This window comes from Augochlora pura, chromosome 7, assembly GCF_028453695.1.
Source record: "Augochlora pura isolate Apur16 chromosome 7, APUR_v2.2.1, whole genome shotgun sequence".
NCBI lineage: Eukaryota > Metazoa > Arthropoda > Insecta > Hymenoptera > Halictidae > Augochlora > Augochlora pura.
Window position 1 is genome coordinate 33,213,172 of NC_135778.1, and position 25,024 is coordinate 33,238,195.

At 46.7% G+C, this 25,024-nt stretch overlaps 1 protein-coding gene across 1 annotated transcript in view; it reads right to left on the reverse strand.

Annotated features, from left to right (window-relative positions):
* The window catches only part of LOC144472942 (uncharacterized), an 84,607-nt gene extending 74,058 nt beyond the window's left edge, over positions 1-10,549 (reverse strand). Inside the window, exon 1 of the mRNA XM_078186411.1 lies at positions 10,338-10,549. Coding sequence (XP_078042537.1) covers positions 10,338-10,527 — 190 coding nt within the window. The 5' untranslated portion in view covers positions 10,528-10,549. The remainder of the gene's footprint in view (positions 1-10,337) is intronic.
* Between the last annotated feature and the right edge of the window lie 14,475 nt (positions 10,550-25,024).

A 25,024-nucleotide genomic window follows, 5' to 3' on the forward strand; every position in this document is an offset into this window, starting at 1 on the left:
TGAACGTCTCGCGAGAGAGATCGAGTACGAGATATCTGCGCCGATACACAAGGATTCGAATCGATTTGCTTCCGAGAGCCCTGTTTCGTTGCCTTCATCGAGCCGAGTCGAGCGTTCGACCCGGAAAAAAAGGGTTCGCAACATCGTCGAGAGATACAGATGTTGCGCTTCGGGAATTTCCTCTGGAAGAATGGACCGATCAATTGTCTTCGGAACTTTGGACATATCTTGATCGACACGTTTTAATAACGGAAGTTATTTTTCTTGAACGATATATTGCTGAGAAATTTGTTTTAATATAACTGAAATGTGAGAATTTATTTTGATATGAACTTTGAGCAAGCTGTTAGACAAGACGGAGTTTCAGAATTTTTTCGGAATAAATGACCGAGTGAATCTTTTTGACATTTTCCTTGGATTTTGAGTAACCATTCTAAATGCAGGAAAGAATTTTCTTGAAGCGATTTTTCAATGGGAAATATTTTTTATCAAGCTCGGAGTGCGAAGTGCCATTTTCGTATCTGGCTGAAGAGGCTGTGAGGTAAATTCAGTATTGAAATTTTTTTCTAGAGAAATGGATAGATGGATTTTTCTAAAATTTTGCATAGACTTTAAATAACACTCTTAGACACAGAATAGAATTTTTCTTTAATAATTCTCCGTCGGCAAATATTTTTTACAGAGCCCAAATTGCGGAGGAGTCCTCAGAATCGAAGCCAGGAGAAGCTGTTGCATGGAAAAAATCGCTGCTACCGTTTGGTTGTTCCGAGCGAAACGAGAGCGGAGGAGGGGTCGCGGGTCCGAGAAGTGGACTAGAGGGAAAAATGAAGGTGCAAAAGACTTGGAAAAGCGCGGCGCCATATTAGAAGTCGACCCGTTTCGAAACGAGCGCCTTGGGAGTCGACGCCTAAGGAGCTCCTCGCCGGTGCGCCTTAATCAGCAGCCCGTCCCGCGAGTTTTTCTAGTTTTTTCGGGCCTTTTCCGTCGCCGCTTCGCGATCCGCGTTTGCCAACATCCCCGGCAAAATTACGGTCGACGCGTTCGTACGCGCCGCAACTTATAGATCGCGGATTCATAGATCGCAGCTCCGCCGACTCTCCAATTTTTCGGCGGCTTTTCGCGGTGCCCCGACTTCCCGGGTCCCGGGGACCGGGGATTTCTCGGTAAACCATCTCTCTATCCTCTCTGTCCCCTCTCTCCTCACCTTTTAAAGAAACAATTTCAGCAATATCGCGAAGATAACGACGCCGAGACGCTCGCCAGCTACCGGGGAAGAGAAACGAGGGAAAAAGTTCGAGAGAAAAACGGCGAAATAGAGGGAACCGTGTGCACGGGCTGAGTGGGAGGCCGAGAGCAGGAGCTGAGAGGAGGAACAGAGAGATCCGGAATGATATATGTCTCTCCGCGAGGAACTTTTTACCGAGTATGGAGTGCGAACTGCCTGTCGCTCGTTTCCTTTTTCCATCGTCCTGAAAGCGACGCCGAGATAAAGCGAACTTTAGGAATTTTTCCTGCAGCAACGTCCCGATGAATCTCCTTGAAGCTATCCATACGTACTAACATTGCCACCAGTTATAGAAAATAATTTTTTCAAAACGATTTTCTATCGGAAAATTATTTTTACCAAGCACGGTTGTTCATTTTTGCAACAGTTTTAGATAGGCCGTCGGGTGAGCTCGACTTCAGGAATTTTTTATAGAGGGATGAATTATTCTGGTACTTGGCAGACATTTTAAGCAATTGTTCTTAAGACAGAAAATAATTTTTCTAAAATAATAAAAATAATTTTCTATTAAGAAATTTATATTACCACGCACAGAGTACGGTAGTCCATCTATGCTTCAATTTCAGACAGACCGCTGTAAGCACAATCTTAAGAATTATTTATAGATAAATGATTAAATAAACTACTCCGCCACTTTGCAGACATTTCAAACAACCCTTCAAAACACAGAAAATAATTTTCCCCAAACAATTTTCCACCGTAAAACTATTCTCCTCAAACATAGACAACAGAGTCCTTCCTTGGATCTAATTTCGATTATACTGAGAAATAAGGCCAACCTTCAAGGAATTTTTTCCAAACGAGCCGTTTAACGAATTCGATCGAAAGTGATCGTATAACGTAGAGCACGCCTCGATCGACAAATGCAGAGTTTACCGAAATCTCGTCTGTAATTGCCCGGTCGCGCGATTAAAAGAAGAGCAACAGTGAGCGTAACTCGGCGATGAATATTGAAGCTAATTGGAAAGAAGCGCGGGAAGGCTCGTTTGAACGGAGCGTCGGAGGGGTGGTAGGGGAGCGGGAGAGTATCAGGGGGAGGCTGATGGAATGGCGTCGCGACGCTCTGAATCTTCCATTCAGCCGACCGAAATTTTATCTCGCGACGCCTCGATTTATATTCCGTTGAATGGGGGAACTGGGCGCGTTCGCGCGACACGTGTGTGCCGTATCGCGGTATCTCCGGGTTTGGTCAGCATTCGACATCAAAGCGCGGCTACTTCAAATAATTAGCAGCCCCGAGCGTCGCTGACTTCGCGCCGCTTTTGTGCACAGGCGTTGCGAACGAGTTCAAAGGCTCGAGAGGATTCAAAGAGAGCCGGCCCCGGCGCGACGCGACGCTCTTTCAAAGGACGAGCCCTGAGACACACAGCCAGAAAGAGCGGAACAGATGCAATCAGAAAAAGAAACGGGGCTTCCAGGGTGGATGGAAATGCAGCATCTCGGAAATGGAGCCGATTAATCCGATTTCGCACCCCTTTTCCGTCAAAAGTACCGTCGGGACCATTCAACGTCGCGCTTTTTCAGGATCCTTTGACGACCGCCAACATTTCTAGATGATCGCCGTCTACCTGCAACTTTCCGTCGCGATTTTAACCACTACATTTTGCAACCCCCCGGCGCTGTGAATAATCATTGGACTGCGGATATTCGTGCGAAATGAAAACTGTCAGCGGTTATTGCAACTTCGTTCTTCGTTTAATCATTTCTACAGATTTGAAATAATATATTAATGATTTAAAATGATATTTATTTGTATACTGTTTCAATTTTACTTCACTGATGTCTTGAAGAAAATTTAATGAAAAGCATATTTCTTTATTTCGGTTTTCTGCTATTTTTAATATAAATATATACAAGTATGATGCTTTCTGAATTTTTGTTTAAAAAACCACCGTGCATTTCAGACATTGGGCATATTTGAACTGCTGTAGCTGCGCGAAGAAAAATCGCAGGAGTTTCTACTTAGGCTCCTTTTAAAAATTTAAGTCTGAACTTTTAGACAAGCCAGGTTATCTTTCAATAAAAAATTGTTGTAGTAAAATGTAGACGGAAAAGCAAAAAAATCGTTGTCTTCTAGATTTTTCGAGTTTGTCCTGTTTTGCAGAGTTCAAGAAATTTCTGGTCTGCTTGGAAACTGTTGTAGTGATCAAGATTAGACTCTTAGCTTTCCAACGAGTCCAAAAATATTGATCTACGATCATTTCTGGCCGCTTTGCGACACTTTTGACAAAAATCGTGCAATTAGACCTTACTTATGGAGTCATAATAATCAGGCTGATAAAATTCCTCGATATAAAATATACCATAACTATGTCACAAAAAATGGTAGGAGAATGAAGTTTAGCTTATTGTAAATAAAGAAATCTCTAATTATGAGCACCGGAATTTGCTCATGTAACATAACCACTTGCTAAAGAATCTTCCAACTTCTCAGACGTCTCAGTAGCTCCACAAATTTTTCCCACGAGTAAAATCACTATAGATTCAAAATCCAAGTTCTCCTCATTCCAACGAGTCCAAAAATATTGATCTACGATTTCTCCTCACCGAATATATACGATAAACCACAGTTTAAACAAAAACCGCCGACCCTAAAATAATGGCAAGTAGTTCCCGCATAAGAAAGCGTCGTCTTCGAACTGCCATAACTTCGCGAGGTAACATCGCACGGCTATTAGCATCAGCTCGTTTCAAAGCTTGGAACTTCTACTTTCGCTGTATATTAATCGTTTCCTAGTAACGCGGTTCTACGCGGCACGGCGTGTAGAACCGAACACATCGTTCGACGCACAGTCGACGCATAGTGAACGCGGCGGATCATAAACAGCCATGAACAACTCCGTAGGATAATTAGAATGATAGAATTGTCGCGATCGAGGAGCCTTTCATTCAGCGAAAGGATCGCGCTGTATGGCGCCGTTTCATTCACGTTCAGAGAAAACCGCGTCGCGAAAGGAAATCGTAGTGAATAATGCGCGAGTCGTCGCCGCGATTGCTATGCGGTCGGACGTTTCTAGCCGCGTTTTCTAACAGCCACATCTAATTACGCTCTCCTCTATAATGATCGTTCAACGAAGCCCGAGCAATCCCGCGATCCCTCGGCGAACCATCGTGTGAAAACTCATTGGAAAACGCGTCGACATGGAACGCCTAGAAAACTGCTTCCAGAAATTTAACCCTTCGCGATTTTTAGTATTAGCCTAAAATAATTTATAGAGTCCTCATTTGCTATAACAAAGTGTATTTTATGCGTATAAAATTAATTCCTGCGGCTCAAACGATATAGTTATACTTTCAATAAATTTTTAAGTCTTGACGTTGATGATACGAAGATCATTTTAGACCGCGATAGTAACAATTTCAGCGGTGACTCCCAGGCGCGAGAAGGTTAAGGACCGAGTAAAATCGAGATCATCGGATGCGGAGCGTTGCTCTCTCCTTGCGTCGGGCCCAGAATTCGGCGCGGTTGCTTGCGCGGCTCGCCTCCGATCATTAAAGACGCGTAAAAATTAAGGGTAGTGATTTTCGTGGGAACGGCTCGGGCGTCGCACGTCGTAAATCCTCGAATTACGATGGAAAAACGAGCAGAACGCGGCCCGGTTTCAGTGCTCGCGGTAATCAGATTCACGGCGCACACGAAATTCCAGGAGAAAATAACGTCTCATTTGGCCGGGCCGCCACCAGCCGCTCTCGCCGGCCGCGTAATAACATGCAATTTCACCCCGCGTGTACTTCACCCGGGCTTGATCGGCTTTGCCCCCTTCGCGTTCCCCGGCCGAACGCCCCTGGGAGCCCCGCGCTTCCTCGAAAACGCGGAACGGGGCGCTCCGTCCTCCACTTTTCCGCTCGCGTCGTCGCCGTTCACCCCCTTAGCGTCTCGTGCCGCCTTCCATCATTTTTCTAGAGGTACCTAGACGTTTCGAGCAACAAAAGAGTATTCGGCATTATGTTACTCTTTTGTGTTACTCTGTTAATTTTATCTTTGCTTGTATGTGTCAGGTAATATGGATTTAATTTAGTGCTGATGCTTCTTATTGACTCGGAGATAAGTAAGATTAAACACAGACCTAGCTTAGATCTAACCTATACACTTGAAGCACTGTATCGTATGATTAAGCTAGATCTAATCCGGACCTAATGCAGACCTAACCGAGACGTAAAATAGATACTTCAACTATTACGTTGCTTCTGAAAATAATTTGTAATGCTCTGGAATATCTGGATCATCTAAGCCACATCTAAGCCAGACCTAATCTTGACAGATGGAACACAGCTATCTAGATTGAGCTTTTAGCATTACGTGGCTCTTGCAAAGAGCTTCCAACTCCTTCGGATACTGAGGCGAAGCAGTTTCGTTTCTTGCAAATTCGAAAGATTTATTATGGATCTATACTTTAACTAGATCCAACTCAGACCTAATCTAGAACTACTCTAGACATCTTTTTCTCTCCTGGATAAGAGCTAAAGCATTCTCGGTTATGTAAAACAAATGATTTCGCTTCTTAAAAACTGGAAAGATTTATCATGGATTTGTAGATAACCCAGACTTAATCGCAAACCTAATCTAGACCTAACCTAGAACCCTTGTTCTCCTCCTGGAAAAGGGCTTAAAGCGTCCATGGATATCCAGATCAAGTAAGCTCACTTTAGGTCTAGAACTAAAGTTGTCCTAGACCTAATTTGTACCTAACCTAGACCAAACTTAGACCTATCTTACACCTAACCTCGACTACCTTTCCCTTCTGGGAAAAAAACTTCAAGCCTCCGCGGACCCTCGGACCAATGATCTCTGCTTCTTACAGACTCGAATCCATACCCAGTGCAGCAAACATTTTTGCGCTGATCCTAGTCACTCGAAACAATAGGTAGCGTTCCACCAAGGCCACTCGGTTTTGTTAACGAGGGGGATTGTCGAGCCCGGCGGGCCGGACAGTATGATCGAAAGGTTCGCGACTAGTTTCGAAACAAGAAGATCGAGAGTGGCCGTAGGGGGCCCGATCTCGGCCGTCGAATCGTGACACCGTGAGGGAGAGGGGGGGGGGGGGGGGCAGCCGAGAGCGGTACCCTTCACCGGAGGGGGTGAGGCAGAAGAATGGTAACCGGGAACCGCGGGGCCGCGGCCACGGCAGCAGCCACGGCAGCAACGAGGAGTAAGATTGATCGCGCGCGGCGAGGCTGCATCGCGAGTCGCATCTGCCGCGCGCGCGAGTCACTCTCCGCGCGGGGGCGCGAGCAAGACGGACGGACGGACAGAGACAGAGCGAGGGAGAGAGAGAGAGAGAAGAAGGAAGAGAGAGAGAGAGAGAGAGTCGGCTAGAGGCTCCGCCTTCGGTTGGCGTGTGCATTTGCGCAAGATGGCGGCGGTCGCGCGTTTTGCACGACCCGTGCGCCGCGCCGAGCCTCGGACCCTCTTCTCCGGCGGGAAAGAGGGAAAGAGGGAAAGAGGGAAAGAGGGAAAGAGAGGCCGCGAGGGAGACGCAGAGACTCCGGGGGTTGAAGACAAGGAACCGGTGCACCGACCTCGCTGCTGCCAGGGAGGAACGGCCGCGTTCCAGGCGGAAATAGAGCGCGCGGGGTTGCTATCTCGCGACGGGAAACTGGAACGGGAGGCTGCATCGAACGGAAAATGGAAAGAGCGACCGACCGAGCGGAAACACCGGATTCTACCGACCTCCCCGCGCCGTGAAATCTCTGATCCAGCGATCCTGAGATCGAGATGCCATGGATTCCGAACGGTTCGAGCGGCAACGGAGTTTCGAGGTGCGCGGTTTCAAGGGTTTCTTTATTTGCGAAGAATTATTATCACTGTCGACGGAAGACGGATAATTTGCTAACAAGAATCGTCGTTAGAATCTGCGTCGAAGGGACTATTTAACGCGAGATGTTGATTAACGTCACACAACCCTTAAAAAAGGACGCACTGGTTAATAACCTTACCTTATATTAAAACAGAAACATTTTCTAAATTTTTGTATAATAAAATTGTGCGAAGTATAGGATGTTATATGTCGTTTGGAAAGCTTGATCTTTTTGTGAGATTTTGGCGTAAGTTTCATGGCAATACCTTTTTCCGTTCAGAAGTTACAACGATCGAAAGGTTTCCCACAATTTGAACTTAATCTGTTTTATACCGGGCGTTGAAAAAGATCTGTCATAATTCTAAATGAAAACTAGAATGTAAATGAAAACATTAGATAGAAAATGTCATCTTCAATCTTTACATGCTAACTTTCCACGAATAAAACTTACAAACCAACGACATCAACCCAAACACTAAATTTGAAGGAAAACTATGGTGTCTGATCATGACTGTCCGTTTCTACTTCGCCGATTCAACCCCGATTATCTCGAGAACGCAGCCCCGCACTGGAAAACTTGTATACACCTTTCCGACTCAGTTTTTCACGCGCTTCGTGCCGCTGCGGGTATTCTTCAAATCGCCGCGTCGGTTCGACCAATAGCGTCGAGGAAAGCCGTGGCCGTCGAGCGAGGGAAACGCGGATAACGCCGAAACGGGTAGTCTAACCCAGAAAACAAAAGCAACGACCTCCCGTGGCCCGCAATTACGCATGCACCACCGCGAGGGCCCGCGGGCTTCGCGGTCCGCTGCGCTTCCTTCCTGTCTGCGCAACAACCACCTTGTGTATCATGCATCCCCGCGCGCATCGAGCGTCCGCCCGTCGTGTTTGCTTTTTTCTTTCTGGCCGGTGAACTCCGGCACCCCGATACGCGTCGCGCTCTCGACGATCGATCACTCGCGGACAGAAACATCGGCTACGGCGAGCCCTGCGAGAGGTTCCACGGTCCCTCCATCGGAGACTCGAAACGAGATCTCTCTATCCGGCGTCGCGTCGCCTCGCCTCGCCTCGCCTCGCGTCTCGATCTTTCTCCACGGAAGAAACCGTGCGCCGGCTCTCGTGGTCCGACGGAAAAAATTCCACCGGACCGGCCGTGAAAGAAAGAGGACGTTACGGAGGGCCGGAGGGGGAGTAGGAGGGGGTTGGGGGGCGGGGCGGGGCAGCAGCAGCAGCCAGAAGTCGTAAAGAAGTCGCGGAGAGGGCTGCGCCGCGGAGCGGCTCCGGCGACAGATAGAGATTTGATTCCGATTAGGGGCACCGGCTAGTTTTTTCGGTTTCGCAGCACGAGTTAACAGAGGGCCGAGTATGATCCATGCGCGTCGGCGAGAATCAGGGATATCGCGTTCCCGAGCCGCCTCGAGATCCCGACCGGCTGCGTGGATCGAGTTTCCTCGCTTGGCCGTGCACTTTTTGGCCCCCTTTCCGTGCTGAATCCGGGCCCTTATTCCTCCTATCCCGGCCTCCTCCTGTCCTCCCTCCCTCCCTCCCCCCCTCCTACTCCCGACGGTCCCCCTTCGCTCGATGCTACCTTTTTTTCACGCTCCGTCGACGCGCAGACCAACCGAAATTAGACTGCAGCTACTGCAACCGTCGCTACGTCCGCAATTTTCATTCTGGGTCCGACGACGTCAGACACAGAATCTCGCTCTTGACTTGGTAGCTTTTCTCTTGATTCTACAATTTTTATTTTGACTCGGCTTGTTTTGCTTGTATTTACTATTTTTATGTTGACTCCTACTATTGTGCTCTTGACTTTAGAATTGTTCTTTTGATTACACAAATTTTTCTGTTGACTCTACTATGTTTTTCTTGACTCTGCAATGTTTCTCTTGATTCCATAATTTTTTCACTTGACTCTACAATTTTCATTTGATTTCCCAATTTTTCTCTCGACTCCACAATTAATTCTCTTGACTCTAAAATAGTTCTCTTCAATACACAGATTTTCTTCTTGATTCTACTATTTTTTTCTTAAATCTACAATTCTTTTCTTGACTACATAAATTTTTCTCCTGACTCTACTATTGTTCTCTTGACTTTATAATATTTCTCTTGACCCTACATTTTTCTCTCGATTCTGAAATTCTTCTCTAGACTCCACAATTTTTATTTCCACTAACTCTACAATTTTTCCTACACTCCACGGTCATCTTGCAAGCTGCACAATTTTTACTCCGTGCCCGACGATATCTCTTTAGCCCTGGGAATTTTTATGTGGGCCTCGTTAAATCTTTCTGGGCCCTAGAATTTTTCTAAAACCTCGCGATGATTCTCTGCTGGCGCGTGAACTATTGTCGGTAAACTATAGTCGAAATTCAACCTGCTGTAACTCGGTGAAAAAAAATCATACGGAAATGCATCTGGGCTCATTTTACAAGGTAGAGTTTCTACTTTCATTCGTCTCGGCTGATTTTTTACGGCGGCAAGTTTTATGATTAAGATTCTAGATAGAATAATTAAATCAGAGCTCTCTGACAATTTTTCGAATTCAACCTCTTCCACGAAGCTTGTAAAATTTATTCCATAATTAAAATGTACGACAATGTTTAGGGTACATTTTCTGCTTTAAACGAGCCTAAGAAGTTGCATTAATGACACTTTGTTACCATTTTATCCCTATCTGAATGATAAATGGCTCATCGTGCTTTAAATACGGAACAACAGACTTCAAAATTGATTCATTTCTAAAGCCCTCAAAAGATTTTCTCCACTATTCAAACTTAGCCTAATTTAAAGATTAAAATCTCCTCTTTCCAACGGACCCAACCAATTCAATCCACGATTTTTTCAAACATCTCTATCACAATCTAAACAACAAATGTCTCATCACGATTAAAAACATCACCCTTAAGAACCGCGAAAACAACCCTTAAAATTCAGAGCTCTGTAAAAAACTGAAAAAATTTTGTTCCCCGATCAAATATATCACAATTTACAGATTGAAGTCTCCTCTTTCAAACGATGCCTCAAAAATAGCTCGACGATATTTCCACGCCGTTATACAGCTTCGAACGTCTCGCGACGTCCTCCATCGCATAAGCTGTGAACGAGGAGTCCGTTCGACACGACGATCGAGTGGCGATCATCATGTCGCCGCGAATCATAAAAATGATTCCGAAATCATTTTTCCGAACGGTCGGAAAATTTCGGTGAACGAACTACGGTTTGAAAAAGAAAAGAGAAGACGAACTTACTATGAGCATAGTGTGCGGCTGCCGCGGCGGCGGGGTGGTGCGGGGTGGGTGCAGCGTGAGGGTAGTATCCCCTGTAGTCGGTGGGGTTGCCAACGACTCCGGCGACTCCAGCGCCTCCCGAGGGCGGCTCCAGGGTGGATCTAGGTGGCTCGTACCACCTAGCCGCGCTCGACTCGCTGCTCATGTCCATCCTTGTCCAGAACCCTCCTCTATAGCGCCCGACCCTTCCTCCACCTCCTCCTCCTCCACCTCCTCCACCCTCTCCTCCTCCTCCTCCGCCGTTCGTGGTCCGAGGGGGATGCTCTCAGAGGGGGTCGTTCGACGGACAGGCGCGGAGGAGATTAGGGGATCGGAGGGAAAATCCAGGAAACAAGGGGAGGAGATTAGGATAGCTGCCAAAAACGCCTCTCTGACGGAAGCCTGGTCCCAGCGAGGACGCTCCGAGCGATCATAGGGCCACGCCGGAAGCACACCTTCTGAAACAAACCGGAACACATTTCAGCAAACCTGCGGGATCGTTTCGCGAGCTGCACCGCGGAGATTTTAGACGATCGTGCACTCTCGAACACCGTTGCAATCGGTGCAATCGGTGCATTCGTTGCAGTCGGCCGAAAACTGGTGGAACCAACCCTTGTCACTAGCGACTTTGATATTTTTTTCTGAGAGAACGGGATATTGTGTTTCAAAATTACCACCGGGATGTTGTTGCGCGAATCTTTGACTATACACAAATATCTTTCTCCTCGGTTTCTAGTTTGTTAAATAGCAGCAGTACCGCTGTTTTGCAAATATTTAAGGGCGCACCGATTCACTGTTGTCGGAATAACTTGGCAGGCGTTTGTACAATTTATCTGAAATTTGCTGTGGTTTTTGTGTAATTAATAGTCTCGGGTATTGTTTATTTGACACTAGAATTATCGAATTCCAGGCGCGGTTAATGTGTGTATTGTTTTATAATAATGACATGACCGGATTGAACACCAAAGCTACCAAAGCAGTCAAATAACTCATTGTATTTCTTTTACAGTTCTCGAAACTGTAAAATGGTTCTTGATATAAATTTTTCTACGCTTTTTTAATTTTATAAGTTTAAATAAATACATTCTTATCATGATTCTAAAACAATTTAGATATAGAATTCGTAGATTTTAGCATTAATCGACAACTACCCACGACTATTATACTAATATTTATTATAATATAAAATGTCTAACAAGACCATTTTCATATTATAACATTTATATATTATAAACAATCAGAACCCAGTTATTTCGACTAGATTCATAATTTTAGTCCAAAGCACAAACTTTTCCTCTAATTAATCTCCCGTCTACAACCACTTTGCAATCGACACAAACAGACACTGCCAAAAATCACGCACATCTACACAGCTCCACCGTGGCCATCCCGAAAACATAATCGCACCTGCAGCAACACCTGCCGATCAACAAAATTGCCAATCACACGTCCGGATTTCCATAAATTCTATAAATCGGCCACCGCTCCCAGAAACTCGTGAAACCGAGGACACCTGAGAAAATTATTAATTAGTCACCAGCTGGGACGAGCCGCGGCTGGATTAGATAACCGGTAACATCGCGGGATCGGCGATCCTGTCCAACGGAGAGTTTCGATTTTCGCGCGGCTAGAGAACCGACGCATCTCGCTCGCCGATTTTCCATAGGATTCCGTGTTCCCACAGCGCGTGCGCGCGCGCGCGCGCAACGGTGTCGGCAGCAGCCCGGTCCGCTAATTAGCACTGACAGGCCGTGTCGCCTAGCCGATTGCGTAACCCGGTCGCTCACAAAAGTAAATTAATACGCGAGGGAAACGCGAGATCTGCCCGCGTGGAACCGCGGAATCCGGCCGGTCGGCCGAACAACAATCGTTACCGATATCTGCCGCGGCAGCCGCGGCGAGGCCGGTCGCGCGCGGCGACGCCTCGCGTTAAAACGATTTCGCGCGGATCCACGGATTTCGCCGCGATCGAGGCGAGATCGTTCGACCTAACAGCCGGGCCCGATCGATCTTCCTTCCGGGATCGATCGTTTCACCGATCCGCACGATAAAATGGCCGCGGGTCGCGCGAACGTTCGACGCTCGAGTCACTTACCACGGGCACGATCGCCGATGATAATCGATCAGCCGCCGAGATCTCGGTTAATTGGGTCCTGATCTGCGCTTTAGTGCGTGAAACACTGATCATCGGCCGACCCACTCGACGATCAAGTGCCTCCGAACGATTTATCAATCGCGGCGGCCCGCGCCCCGCCGGCCCCACCGGATCGCCAAGGTCATCGGTGACGCAACCGCCGAACCGGGGCCCGTATCGCGCGATCGGCCAATCCCAGCGCTCCCGTGATCCCACGGGAAACGGACGGGGCCCTTATCTCCCGAACGATTAGGCCTGCCGCGACCGAAAACCGCCGACGACGAAACGCGGCCAACTTCAGCCCCCTCCTTGGTTTCCCCCAATTTGTTCGGGGAAAATTAGGCGATCGCGGCGCGACGAACCTTTCGCGCTATGCTCGCGCAAGGATTTTTAAATAGTGTACAAATTTTTGTAGCCTCCAATTGTCTGTATTAACACCTGAGAAGCTCATTTATCCATTTCTCGATTTTAATTTACAATCGGAGAAGGAGGCGTCTTTGGAAATTTTTTTTCTAGAGAACCGGTTGACACAAGGTAAAAGTATATAACGCGAAAAGTTCGGGAAAGATTTGGTAATCTGTGTGAATTTTTACAATCAGCTGTAATTAATCATGTTCGAGTGATTTAGGTTCGGGAGAGAGCATCTTGGAAAGGGTACAGCGGAATTGTCGGTGTAAGTTCCGTTTAGAAAATTGAGCGTCTTTGCGAATTTTTTCTGGTAGACCAGTTAACGCAGAGTAAAAAGGTTTGATGTAAAATATTTTGTTGAGATTTCGGTAATTTAGGTGACTTTTTGTGACCAGCTGTGAGAAATCTTGATCGAGTTATTCGGCTGCAAGTGAGAGAGCGCCTCGTAGAGGGGGCGATGGAATAACTCTGCTCCAGAATAAAGAGTGTCTCTCTTCGAGAGAGCGTTTTGGAATTTTCTTACCGCGGCGGGAAACTCGGGCATTTCATTTTTAGGGCAAGGAAACGGTGCTCCAAAATAGATCTGTCGCGATTCGAGAATCGAACGTCGCACGAGTTATCTACCCACGGACAGTCCGCCGAGTATACCTGCGGACGTTCCGTTTCCAAAATTGTGTGTCCAAGGCAAATAAAATACTCGAAAACAAGATCAGATAAGATAGACACGGGAAACCCGATAAGATTAACGCCGGCGAATATCGCTCTTTCACATTTCGCCGCGATTTCATTTCCTCGGCCGTTCGATCATCGATCCGACCGAATTCAATTCAATTCGTCTCGATTATTTCACGAACATGAAACGATCACCTGCGCGCCCGATTTTCCCTTCTAATTTCGTGCGCCCGCGGCCTTGTAAACTCACCCCCGACTTCAATGTCTATTGATAGATCTTTTTCGATCACGGGTCGAGAGTGACCCGGTCAACGCCGGCCAAGGATTTCATAAACCGTGTCCAATCGTCTCGAAATTTTACAGATCGACAGCCCTTCGCATTCCGCGTCGAACGAGTGAAACAATTTTTCGACGTGTCTTTTAGGTTAGAAAATCGAGGACGGTTATTGGAAAACATAACGACTGCCACAACTATGTAACCATAAGAGATATAGATACGCAGTTTACGATAAAAAGTTCTACAAAATTCAAGCTTTGTAGCTATATATAATAATCTATACTTTGTTCTCTTTTTATCTAATCAAAGTTAAGAAATGTGATTGTTTAATGCAAGAAAAGGTTAGTGACAAGGGTGATGCAATAGAAAGGGTTGCGCCAAGATAACTATAAACTGACATTTAGGGATGTTTTTGACGCTCTTTCAAGTGGCGTTGGAGAAATTGGGAAAAAACAGCTCGTTTTTAAGTTTCAGCGAGCGAAAGATATTGCTGTATCGAGGCTAACGCGCTTTGGAACACGTTTTCGCGTGAAAATGAAGTTATGTCAAGGTTACGTTAATTGTTGAATTAAATTTTCAAAAAGTTGTTAAATTGGGCAGGCGTTTTTGGAGAGTCTACGAAGCAGTCTCCGAGGTTTTCGAAGACGTTTCGAGGCCGGCCGATCGATTCCGCGAGCACGTCACAGGAAGGCGAGTGACGTGGATCGTGGTCGAGAGCACTCTCGAGATTAGCTCGCCCGATATTTTCGACCGATCACTCCTCGGCACCGTGAGGTGGGCCTGGACGAGTCCGGCGATCGAGATAAGACCGTCGGAGCTGATAACCGAAAACTATCGGACGATTTCCGAAGGTTAGGCGAACGGGCGCGACGACGAAAATCCTGGTCGAACAACCTGCAACATTGTCACAGATCGATCTGCGATACCAATCGACCGAGCAACGATCTGCTCCCAGAATTTCGAGATAAAACGACCGTAAACAGATCTCGATCCGCTCGGATCATCGATCCAATAGATACACGATGAATCTCCGAAGGAATAAATAAATAGGCGATCTATCTCGACAGATTTGTCCCGGTCCGAGACTCGGTTCTCCGCTGATTTTTTCCAAGCCGAACCGAACGAGATATCGTCGCGGGGCTTTTTCCAGAAGAATCGTCGATCCGACGGCTATCGGATCGTATTTTTGTTCCGAGACGATTCGCAAAATGGCGGCCGCCGCGCGCGGTGTTGCACGGCCGTGCGAATCGGATATCGGAGTTGTTGAAATCTGTTCGCGGGCCGTTCTAAAACGGTTGTTTGTAACAATTGGATGGAACAGTGATTATGGTTGTAGTTCCCGAATAATCTCGGCGTTATAATCGAACGACTCGCGAACTTTGATCGAGATTCGAAGGCTGTTGACAAAGTTAATCTCGCGTGTCACGACGAGACGGCGGTGATTTTCGGTGGCGCACGTGCATCCCGCCGCTCTCCGACAACAATCGATTAACGGACGTCGATAAGATTAGCAACAGCGATACGTGATCGAACGGCTCACCTCGATGGAGGGAATTTTTCGGGCGGATCACGTAACCGGGCCTCGGCTCGCGAAATATTCTGTCACCGTTCAAAATCCTTCGAACACCTTCGACAATCTTTCTAAAATCCTTCTAAAATTCATCTAAAATCCTTCTAAAATTCATCTAAAATCCTTCTAAAATTTGCCTCCAATATTAATTTCATTTTTAATATAAATTCCTTAGCCTCACTATTAGTTATTACTTTCTCATTAATTTTCTTTGATTAAAACATTCGATATTGCTTGCAAATAGCACAGAAAATCTAAAATTTGATTGAGAAGCGAGCAGAAAGCGGAATAACAATAATCGCGACACTCCAGCGCAGAAATTAACAAGTCCGCCACTGCTTTAAGCACCAGAATAAGAAATCCGAGCGAATCCTTACCTGTGCCGAAGCCAGACAATTCGAAAAAGAAAAAGATTTGGCAACGGAAATTTGTCTGGGTGGAAGCGACAGTCGTCGATAGGTATCGATAAGAGTCGTTACGTCGTGTCCCGTAACGCGATTCAATAAAATAGCATTGTTGCTCGGGACTCGCCGATAACAATCTCGCGATAAGCGCAACGGTCGGGGAATTTTTCGAGGGTTCGTACTTCGAACTGTACGCTTCGACGAAACGTTGATCCATCGATTAGGTTACCCTGAAACACTGCGTCTCTAGGTCCTGTGCGCGTAAATTGCAGTCGCGTTTCATACACCGCTTCTACGTACGACGCTTACCTCGCGACGAATTTCGCTAGAACGGAGAGAAAAAATCGTGTACCAAGATTTTTACATCTGTTGCAAAGAGAAGACCTCAAACAACAAAATCGCATTGGTTTTATACGGAGAAAAGATTTTTTAATCATTGCAGAGTCGTCGGACTTCTATTTAATCTGAATTTATTTCGGGACTCGCGGAACAGTTTTAATACTTATGAGACATGAAACTGCGACTGAATGAACAGAAAAGATCGAAGACCGATATTTTAGGACTCTTTGCAAAGGCGAAGTTCAGTGCGATAGATGCTGCGAAACGATCTTCGGTTTTTTCGCAATAACTTCGAGACGGGCGAACATTTCTACCTGAAAAAATTACTGTATGCTCTCGAAACATGGTCGAACGAGTCCACGAAGTCTGATAGCGATACACGTTGTAATTCGTTTTCGCCGAAATCGGAAAGATTGGCTATCGAGCGCCGCGCGGAGCAGATAAGAAAAGAGCACGCGATCTGTACGATCTACGCGATCGTTGCCGCGCGGCCGCCATTGGTGTTGCCGTCGGGAGCGATCCAGGCACCGCCGATCGAGTTTCGATCGGCAATCGCCTCGGTCGCACGCGTTTTCCTCGGCAACAGCCGCCGAAAACTGAGAAAGTGGCACGCGCTCGATCGCGCGAGGCGATCGATCGTGTTTCGGCTAGGCGTACACACACGATCCCGCCCGATCCCCGCCGTCGGATCGAGGCCGATCGTGCTTCCACACCATCCGGAGGTAACACGATACCTCCAGGGACGCTGCCCACAAAGGAGGAACCAACGACCCGAGGACTTAACGCGGAGGAACACGTCAAACCTTTACGATTCCGCTGGAAATTAAAAAGGAAATCGAGCCGTGCTCTTTTTACCAGACTGTATACAACTCTATGTTATTTTAGTAGATCCCGGGACACTTATACTTGATTATTTATCGCGTGGACACGTTGTCTGCCAGTCGAGAATTTTTATTATCCTGTCCCCTCGTCTTATTCTATTTGATTTCACTTTATTCCATTTTAGTTCATTTTATCTCATTTAATTTTATTTACAATAATTTTGTTTAATTTTATTTAATTTTATTTCCTTTAATTTTGTTTCATTGTATTTAATGTAATTTAATTTTACTCTATTTTATTTCATTCTGTTTCATTTTATATCATTTTATTTCATTCTATCTCATTTTATTTAATTTCACATCATTTTATTTCATTTTATTTCATTTTATTTCATTTTATTCCATTTTATTTCATTCTATTCCATTTTATTTCATTTTATTCCATTTTATTTCATTCTATTCCATTTTATTTTATTCTATTCCATTTTATTTCATTCTATTCCAATTTATTTCATTTTATTCAATTTTATTTCACTTGCACTTTGAAGTTTCACAGCCTCCTCTATTTATACACAAAACGATTACGCGTCAATTCTATTTTCACCTTCGTCTTCTTCTTAACTATATGTTGCAGCAAGGAGCGTTATTTATCTGAAAATTGCAATCCAGAAAGACACTCTCGTAACTTAATAAATTCGTTCGATTCGCAAAAATTTCGCTAACAATTTCCAGCTCGACTTTCCGTTCAATTCTCTTTCTCTCCCCGCGGCTTAGTTCGCCAAGAACGAGCGCGTTTTTTCGGTAAAGCTTCCAGCGAAATTAATTGATTTGACTTACGAGACGGCAATATCTCCGCATCAACTTTCTAGGCGATTCTCATTTTCGCCGGGGCGAGCATCATTTATTTATTTCGTGACGATTGCGGCGCGTGCCGCGCCGGGTGGCCGTCTTGCAATGAATTTGGCGTGCTTGCCGGGTAAAAGCGAGTAAAAGCGCGGGACAACGACCTCCGTATACGGGAGCTGTATATCGGTTCCATGGAAAGCGTGGAGGCGATTATTAAATTGAGAAATGATTGAATAAAAATCGAATGGGACTACTCTCCGTTTCGAATGCGCAGCGTAAGCTACGTGATCGCCGGGCGTTCGCGAGGCCCCGCGCGTGCCATAAGTGCACAAAGACACGCAGTCTACTTGTGCGTTAATAATCTGTTCTGTCACGAAGAGCTTTCCACTGGCCGCGCGCGGGCTCGAGATTCGAGCGACGCGCTCGCATCGACGCCGAATATTAATATTGCTTGCGGATTGCCCGCCGGAATTCGACATTCCTTGAGATTAGTTTCATCGATTCGGAATTTTCACTATTATTTGCTTCCTACGGGCAGAAAAGGTTGATCAGGCTCGACGAGTCGCCGAGCGGACGGGCGGCCGTCCAAAGCGACTTTCACGATTTTTTTTTCAAAATACACTGACTATCTACGGAAACAAACGTTTTTGGAGCTTATTCTACCACGATTCTTCTGTCCGACGCAATTTTTTGACTTACGTTTGGTACTTTTTTGCGGTGCCTATGACGGTTTCACTCTCAGCTGTTTCACTGCGATGGCTCAACTCGTAGTATATGATACGTATATGATGGCTCAGCAGTGGAAAAAATACGTGAAAATTGAAATAAAAAATACGATTGTATACTGGAATAGTAGTATAATCAACTGTGGAAAGTTGCATTGTCGTGCAATGTTCGGTTCGTTCAGGAAAATATCGCGGCGTTCGCTATGGCGACGGTTCGATCGACGTGGACACATGACGCGAGGAATTAATAAATCGTTATAAAAAAAACGGTTTAGATGTGGATTAAAAAATGCGATTGTATATTTGAGTTATGGTAGAATGAGCCGCGTGTACTTTCGTCAGCGTGAACTGTGATGGTTCATACAGGAAAAATCGTAAAGGTGTGGCAGGTAAGCGGAAAGTTTGAGAAGGGTGAGAAATGGTCGATTAATGATTTTCAAACGATCGAATGATGGTTTTGGAAGAATCGATTCGATGAAAGTAAAATACAGGGGGCGCAGAGGATGGATGGAATTCCGCTGGAAAGTCTCCAGAGAGGCACGAAAACGGCGGCAGCCGGCGGAGCTCGAGCGTTTTCGCCCGGCGAAAAGAATGTTTATCGCGAAGAAACGAGCGGGGCCGGCTTCGAATGCATCGTTGCGCTAATAAGCGGAGGCATTTCGCGGTTAATAAATGAAAACAGAAACCGACGGCCGTTTATTATACTTGCAAATTGGCAATTATGGGCGGCGAGGAACGCCGGCGCAAATATTCCCTCCCTTTCGCGAGGGAGCGACGCGCGACCGGCCGCTTTTCCCTTCGAAAACCATCGCGAGTTTCTCGCGAACCACGAAACGATCGTTGCGAAACGATAGGCGCATCGTCTGACCGCCATTTTAAGCCCTCGGGTAAGCTTTTCCAACGAAAATTACGCTAACGGGAGTATTTTCAAAAATGGAAACGATCGCAGAAATTCTGTCGACGAAATCGTTTGCAGAAACTATTCCGCAGCAAAAAAGGCAGAACGTTAACCTTAATGAAACTTTTTGAGAAGTATATTTATACTTATAGATAGAAGTATAGTATATATAGATAGAAGTAATTTTTGGTTTTGACAAAAATCCTGTAACAAAGAGAATTTTGAAAAATCTTTTACAGCAAGCACGTTCGCAACTTGCATCAAGGCTGAACGCAGAAAAGATGCCGTAGTGAAAAAGATAGTTGACCGATTTTAATGAAACTACTTTAAAATTGTAGGTAACAGTTTGCCGGTCATTTTGAGTCTCCGTGCAAGCTTTTCTGACAGAAATTCTGTCACTGCCACGATTTTCAAACATTTCCGACGGTGAGAGCATTTATGAAAATTCGACCATCGAAAGTGTCTACAGAGAAAATACTGTCACAAATGAAGTTGTTCTACGATTTTAATGATATTTTGCTGCAATTGTTATCGACAGTCTCGCGGTTATTTTGAGCTGCCTGAGGAAATCTTTGGCCCAAAACTGCGACTGGAAGAGAATTCACAAAATCCACCTCTTTGGAAAATAGCAAATTCGGAGTCTAATGAAATTCTGTTGTTTCCTGCAGCAATTAATTATAGAACGAAGATTGTTTATATTAGTGCAATGTTTTAAAGTGTAATTAGAGATCAGAGTACGTTTATTTAAGATATTATTCAATTTTTGCTAAGCCCAGCATTAAAACTTCAACATTGTTAAAAGCAGAATTCGAGAAAACAAGTAACCTAATCGAAAGAATCGACTTAGAGTATCTATAACGTTCCGACGGACACCTGTCCAAGCATAAAACCGTAGCAAACACCTCACTAATCACTATTAACGTTATTATTACTACTATACAAAAATCTACAATTTAAACATTATTATCAATTTAATTTTCGGAAAAGTCTGAGAAATCTCGACTTTCCAAAGGTTGCATAGAATAATTACACGGTCCACAAAATGGCGGCAGATCACCAGATCCGCGCACATTCGTGATCCCGCGAAATTCAAAACCGAATCAAAGGAACTCGAGTTTCTATCACACAACCAAGACAATAAATAAAAGCAGCGCACTTATGATACGCAAAATAAAGTTCACAACGTTCCCAGGCAGACCTGTCATTAATATACTCAATTTAAGAAACTGTCTAACACTTCCTGTCGTAATGGGATGAATTTTCACAACAGCTGCAATCTTTAAACTATTTTCATTAACATTAGACTAATTCCTGCAAACTCTTCTACGTCAAAATAAATTATTTGTAACCAAGTATCAACGTCCACTTTTCGATATAATCTCTACATCAGAAATAGATGCATAAATAAATATCAAAAATCTATTTCTCTTGATGAATTATTTATTTATAAAGAGAGAAAAGATCAGAGTAAATGATAGAGTAAAATTCGATGACAATAAATTTCTCGTTTGATTCTGATATTTATTAATAGAGACACTAAAGAGATCAATCAAATGGGGTAGGAATCGCAGGGGTAGTTATACGATCGTTACACGATTGTTCTACGACGTAAATGCATTGTTCTACGATCCGAATGAAAAGATTTCAGTGATATAACGCGCCTTGTGTACAGTGAACACGAAAGAGAAGCCGAGTGCAACTTGTCGAGCCCCGTTGAGAGCTCGGCATTACCGTTGCAATTAACGCAGTTTGACCGTAAAAGCGTTCGAGACCGCAAGAAGAGGGGTTAGAAGGACTCGGCCGTGTATCTCCGCTTGGAGAAAAAAGTGGCCGTGGCCCGGGCAGGGCCCAGTGATTTTCTCGAAGGGCCCGGGAGTCGAGAAATCGAAATTTCCGCGTCGCTGGACATCGGTGCGATGTCGGTTAACGGCGTGTTCCTCGGAACAAAGGTGGCCGGGCCTCGCGAAAAGCGACGCGACGCGAGGCGACGCGCAGTGGGGCCCCCGGTGGGCCTTCATACCTGGGCCCGTCGGGGCCCGGCCGGCCGGCCGGCCGGTCGGGGCCCTCCGGAGACCCGGGGGTTACGCAATCGAGCGTAACGAGTCATTATTCGACGATCGGTTTCTAATTTCCCCGAGGAAAAGTGCCGGGCAACCCGATCCGACGGAAAAACTGGACGGTCTATCGAGTTTCTGGGCCGGGCCTCCGGGCGACCGAAGACCGCGGGAGGCTTCCACGGTGCTTTTTTCTCTATCCGCGATATTAATTAAAACAGCAACGCCGAGGCGAGAAAGTAAAATACGGGCGAAACGGTCCGTGGAGTGTGAACAGGCGCCGTCCTCGCGTCCCTCTCGCTCCGAGAGACAACAGTTTCCTTTGATACGGGCAGCGACGGCTCTCTCCGGAGCCAACGACCCCTGCCCGCCGCAAAAACCGCGCTCATTAACGGCCCGGAACGCTAAACGAGCCTAACTCCTCCCCGAGGGATGAATAAGTCCCAATTCGCCGATCGTAGATCAGGGGTAGCTTCAACAATTTTTTGCGGACAGGATCCTAGAGACAATCGAATAATTCTTTCACAGAATTATTCCACGGACCCGAATACGGCGATATATTTTTTATGGGGGTTCCATGGTGTAGCCGCGTTCGAATCACGTTGAACGCGGGCCGAGCAGCTACCGCGAGCGTCGAAGAAGCAACTAGTCCTATCTCGCTGCAACTGCGCGCAGCGGATGCAACTGCGTCGATCGCACATTTTTGCATCGATCGCAGACACCGCGCTAGCTGTGAATCATGCTTTCTCCGATCCGCCTGTCACCGACGCCGAGGAAAACAGTCGGAAGCCCGATGGTCGGCGAAGAGAACCTCCGAACGAAAATTGACTGCCGTTAGAAACTCCGCGCGGTTCGCGGCAGCAGCTTGTAATTAATCCGCAGCTTTTAACCGGCGAACGCGCGCCGCTTGGTTTTACGAAGTACCCGTTTGCCGTGTACGGGGCCCCCGTACTCGCCGCTTATCAGAACGTATGCCGCGGTTATGGCAAAAGCGTTCCGCGGCGAATTCTCGATTTCGTCTGTGTCGAAATTCCCTGCGCTCGATCTTCCCGCGTTTAATTCTACTCCGTGGGACGGGATCGCGATTTATGGTCGCGGACGCGATTTTCTCCGCACTTTAGCGGTCTTGGCCGCGAACCAGCTCCCCGTCGCATGAAACGCTATAGCCCGGGACCCGCGCGCACGGTATAGCGACGCGACCGCGAGCACTCCGTTACAAGGTAACGCTTATCGAGAGAACGTCGCCGGTGCTCGTTACGAACTCGATTTCGCCGGCGATTTACGATCGGCCGAACCCGACGCGTGCTCCACGGCTGCGGTGCCTCGCGACCGCGCTATGAAACATAACCGACGGCGGCCATGCTGCGCGTTTAGGCGAACGCCAGGCGAAAAGAAAAGCCGTCGCATCAAATATCGTTCGCGAGATCGGTAATTAATCGTCGCTAACCGATTGTTTTTTCAGTTCCAAGCTCGCTTCGTCTAACACTCGACAGATTTTCTCGACTTCATATAGAAGGCGCATCGGGCTGCCATAATTGGAAGCCTAATTCCGAGGTGTCGTTGTCAAGGAGTCGATCGGACTGTGTTTTGAAGTGACAGAGAACGATTTTCGGCTGATTTAGGGTGATGTAACTTTTTACGAAATTATTGGAGAGTGATGTACCATACGTCACTTTGAAGCGTGAAGATTGTGCTTTGACTTGGCCTAAGTTGCGATCAGATAAAATGATTTTTAGATTAGCGCAGGGCGGGAAAGAGAAAATAGTCGACTTTTGAAGGCTTTGTCAATTTGAATTGTCGCGGAGAGGCGAAAAATTGATATTTCGAGCTAGAACTAACACTGTTTTGGAAATGTAAGTGTTAGCTTTCAAACAAGCTACAGAATATTGATCTACGATCTTTTAATGGAGTATTACCGCTCTTTTGGTGAAGAGTGTTCGCAGCGAGCGTCAGAGTAGCGCAAGGGTCACAAAGTCTTCGACGATGCCCGACATTTAACATAGCCTAACTTTATAACAAACAATTGTATCACGATGTACTTGTACTCATTTCAAAGCTATAAATCCACGCTTCCGAACCCACTACCATAATTTCTATCTCGGAGCTCAGACGGGAAAGTGAAAATGTTAATTAATGACAATTTTCCGTATTCGAGCGCCTCTGTGGCGAGCAACAAACAATTATCCTTAATCAGACTACAACAAATTCAAAGCTGAAAGTCTCCGCTTTCCAACGAGCGCAAAAGCTTGTTCATACGATTACATCTCGCCGTTTAATCGCACTCCGAACGTCACCGTATACCGCAAGCGCACTCGTGAAACGAAACTGTCGACAGATCACGTCAACAGCTAAGCACAACCATAACTTCACATCCTCGAGTCCGCTAGTCAAGCGCCCTAACCGATCGCCTACCGGTTATCGAAGAAGCCTAAGCAACGATTCGTCCCGGTTTCGTCGAGCCGGTGAATCACGTCCGAAAATAAAATCGGATCGTCGCGCGTCAGAGTGCACGAGGATCTATGGATCTCGGCCGGATCACGACAATGGTGCTTACCTCGTCGGTTATCACTGGTCGTCGTAGGATCGCGATAAGTAGCCGGCGGATCTCGCCAGGCAGCGTCGTCGGTGGGCGTGTTTATAAAATCGTTATCACTATCGTTAGCACCAAGAAGACACTGCACTGTACACACACACAGCACATCGTGGCTCTCGAATTATCGTGTGGGGGCGGCCGGTCCCGTGAGAGCCGAAGAAGAACCGTGTCTCTCCTCTCTATGGGCGCGTGCTCCAGTGGTCCGCAGGGCCGCGCCAAACGCGACGTAATCCGTGAAAAATCGTGCAACAAACCGTGTATATTCGTTTTCCTCTTGTCCTCCGCAGTGGATCTATCTCTGTGTTTCCTCTCGGCCGGGAGGGGAAGCCAGCGAAACGGAGAAAGAAGAGAGAGAAGAGAGAGAGAGAGAGAGGCTTGTGAAGCACGCGCGCGCGCGCACGTAAACTCGAGTCGATGCGACTGTCGTGGCACCCGGCGCGGAACTAAGGCAGACGAAAACACCGGCCTCGGCGTTCTCCTCGCGCGAGCCGCCGCTCGGCCGTCCTCGGCTCGGCTCGGCCAACCTCGGCCACGCCCACACCGCCGAGGACCAACCCACTCGCGGGCGTTCACTCGCCGGCCCCCCCACCAAACGCCGCCTGTCAACGCCGAGCCGACTCTGCTCTCCCACCATCGACGCGCGCCGACCACGGCTCGCGCGCTCGCGGACCTAAGCGCGACGACCGTCCTCTCCGACGCGCCGCGGCACCGCTCGGCCCGCTTTTTTCCTCGTTTCAGCCAGACTACAAGCCCCGGGGAATTAGGATTTCGCTTTTTTTGCCAGCCGCATGAATGAACGGGCTGCGCGCACGCCGGATACTGTTTCACGCGTGCCCCAAACAAGTAAGACAATACCCGGCCGCTTTGAAACGCGATCGAGAGGCCCGCCGCGCAATCGACACCCCCTATAGATCGCACGCGAATCGAT